The sequence below is a fragment of the Osmia lignaria genome, chromosome 6 (assembly GCF_051020975.1).
Source record: "Osmia lignaria lignaria isolate PbOS001 chromosome 6, iyOsmLign1, whole genome shotgun sequence".
In the NCBI taxonomy this organism is placed as follows: domain Eukaryota; kingdom Metazoa; phylum Arthropoda; class Insecta; order Hymenoptera; family Megachilidae; genus Osmia; species Osmia lignaria.
The window spans coordinates 9996182-9998481 of NC_135037.1; the positions used below are offsets into that span (position 1 = coordinate 9996182).

Genomic DNA, 2300 nt, shown 5'->3' on the forward strand with positions numbered 1-2300 from the left:
ACGCAGGGCCGGAGCTCAGTTGTTTCCAGTTCTTCAAACGCTTCGGTCGAGTACTGTGTACTGTGAGCCGAGCCTGCTTCGAGCACGTGAATTGATATTATTTGGAGTTTTCTGAAATTCGTCGAGTATCAAAAAAATAATTGAAGCTAGATTCATTACATTACTACACACCTTTTGTAATATGTATGTGCACTTTTTAATTTTAATTTCCTAATCTATCTATAAAGAATGAATTGAAACTAATTATCAAAAGAAAAGTCATTGACTACCGCTTCTTTATCGTCCGCAAAACTACCCCTCGACAAACAAGTATCGTAAGAAGAGGTTAAAAGACACAACCTTTGAAAGTACACTAAAAATGGCAAAACGCTCGCCCAATGGACTGTTCAGTAAAGAGACGAGGAATTATTTGATGAGGTAATCGTCACGATCGGTACCGATCCGAGAAGGAAGTTAATCCTCCATCGTGGAAAAATACGATGTTTGCATTGTTAGCGAAACGAGATAGTGAAAGGGAATAAAAGCAAGGGACAAAGAGTAAGAAGGACTCTAGTTACGTCATAAAAATCTTTATTATCGTCAGGGAAACCATGAAAGCGATTCTGTCGCGCTTGTAATCTCGGATCCTCGAATTTCCTCATACATATCCCATTTTCATTTTCCCTCTCTTTTCTTTTCCTTTCTATTCACGTTCACCGAGAAAGACGAGGTGCGCCGTTTTCACCTTGCCCTCGGTCCAATCGAATACACAAACACGTATTTTATTACAAAAAGGAATAATTTATGGAAAACGTACTACTTTTTAAGCACCCACTTCTGGGGACCAGTGTTCAACTGGATGATACCCATAGCGACCATAGCCGACACGCAAAAGCATCCGAGGATCATTAGCGGCAAAATGACTTTGGGTGAGTTCTCAGCGTCGTCTTCATCGTCCTCGTCCCCATTGTCGTCGGCGTCGTGGACCTTTCGGGGAATTCACCGCTCTTAATAATCATGTATCGCGACGACTGGGACAAGAGAACGCGGACGTGGCGAGGGTGAGAGGGACAGAAGAACAAGAGGCAGAGAAAGGATCCATAAAATAATTGCCGCTCGAACCGTTTATCTCTTAATGAGTTCTCCACTCTTTCTCGTTACCGGCACGCGGTTCTATCTCGTCCTTGAAAGCAAAATTTCCTTTTTTTAATTTTCTCTGATTTTTAGCATTGACACTTTATTCCATGGTATTCATGAGGTTCGCCGTCAAGGTGCAGCCACGAAATTTGTTGCTGTTCGCGTGCCACTTCGTCAATTGCTTCGCACAGATCGCACAAGGTTACAGGTTTATCGACTACCATTACATTTCGAAAAGAGCGCTCGAAGACAAAGAGTGACTCGATGTGAAGATTTTAATAAAATTTCTAAAACAACTAAAATATATTATTCTCTGAATTTCAGGAAAATCTAAAGCATAGACGATAATCGACAACAGTTTTTCTTCTCTTTTCCCTTTGCTATTTTTCTTACTCTATTTCCATTAGTTTTTTCGGCCCCCGGTGTCGGGTCCAAAAGGGCACCAGTTTATTCGTCGCGGCCCCAATTCGATGGACGAATGTATAAGGAGAGCAATAATTTTCTAGGGGTTGCTTATTTCTCTCTGTCTCTGTTTCTCGTTTCTTTTCCCCGCGCCTCGAGCAGGAGCACTCGATCGTGCTGGGGTCATTTTATGGGATCTGGCACGGATCAGAGGCACGAATCTATCCCTAGTATTCCGGTTTTTCCGAATAGCTAAGCCACGTTTCTCCGCGTCCCGTTTCGGCTCTTTGCATTCGTCCTCTCGACGAACAGCCTGGGGACGCCGAGTCCGCCCTCGCATCCCTGAATAAATATATATGGCCTGATTAGCCCTGCTTGCCTTCGATCATGCCTTTCTTCCCTTTATCGGATCCTCTTTGCATCCGGATGACGTCAGCTGATGGCTCGCGGAAACCATGAAGAATAATCCGAAAATTTTCACGGCCGCGTTTTCCGCGTGGACGAAACGAAGTAGAATGATCGTAGACGGAACAAGGTCGAGGGATGAGTCCTTCGGGACTGATTTCACAAACAAATGCCGACGATTGAATGTTGGCATCTCGCAAGATGGATCGCTCTCTTTGAATCACAGATTACCCGCCGCCTTCCTTCCACCTCGTCCTGCGAGCTTCTTGTCTTCGCGTCCGCTCTTCCAGTTCGTCCTTCCTTTTCTTGCTCCACCTTCTCTTTGCAGGCGCTTCCACCTCCGCGAACGAAGGAACAGAGAAAGACAGAGAAAAGTC

General features: G+C 44.5%; 1 protein-coding gene across 1 annotated transcript; it reads left to right on the forward strand.

The window, feature by feature from the left end:
• The first annotated feature begins 245 nt into the window (after nt 1-245).
• On the forward strand, nt 246-1436 carry LOC117607652 (mitochondrial pyruvate carrier 1-like). The gene is made up of 3 exons (XM_034331595.2): nt 246-417; nt 808-908; nt 1207-1436. Exons 1-3 carry the CDS (start codon nt 359-361, stop codon nt 1374-1376), a joined length of 330 nt encoding a protein of 109 aa, XP_034187486.1. The 5' UTR covers nt 246-358; the 3' UTR covers nt 1377-1436.
• Nucleotides 1437-2300: the final 864 nt, after the last annotated feature.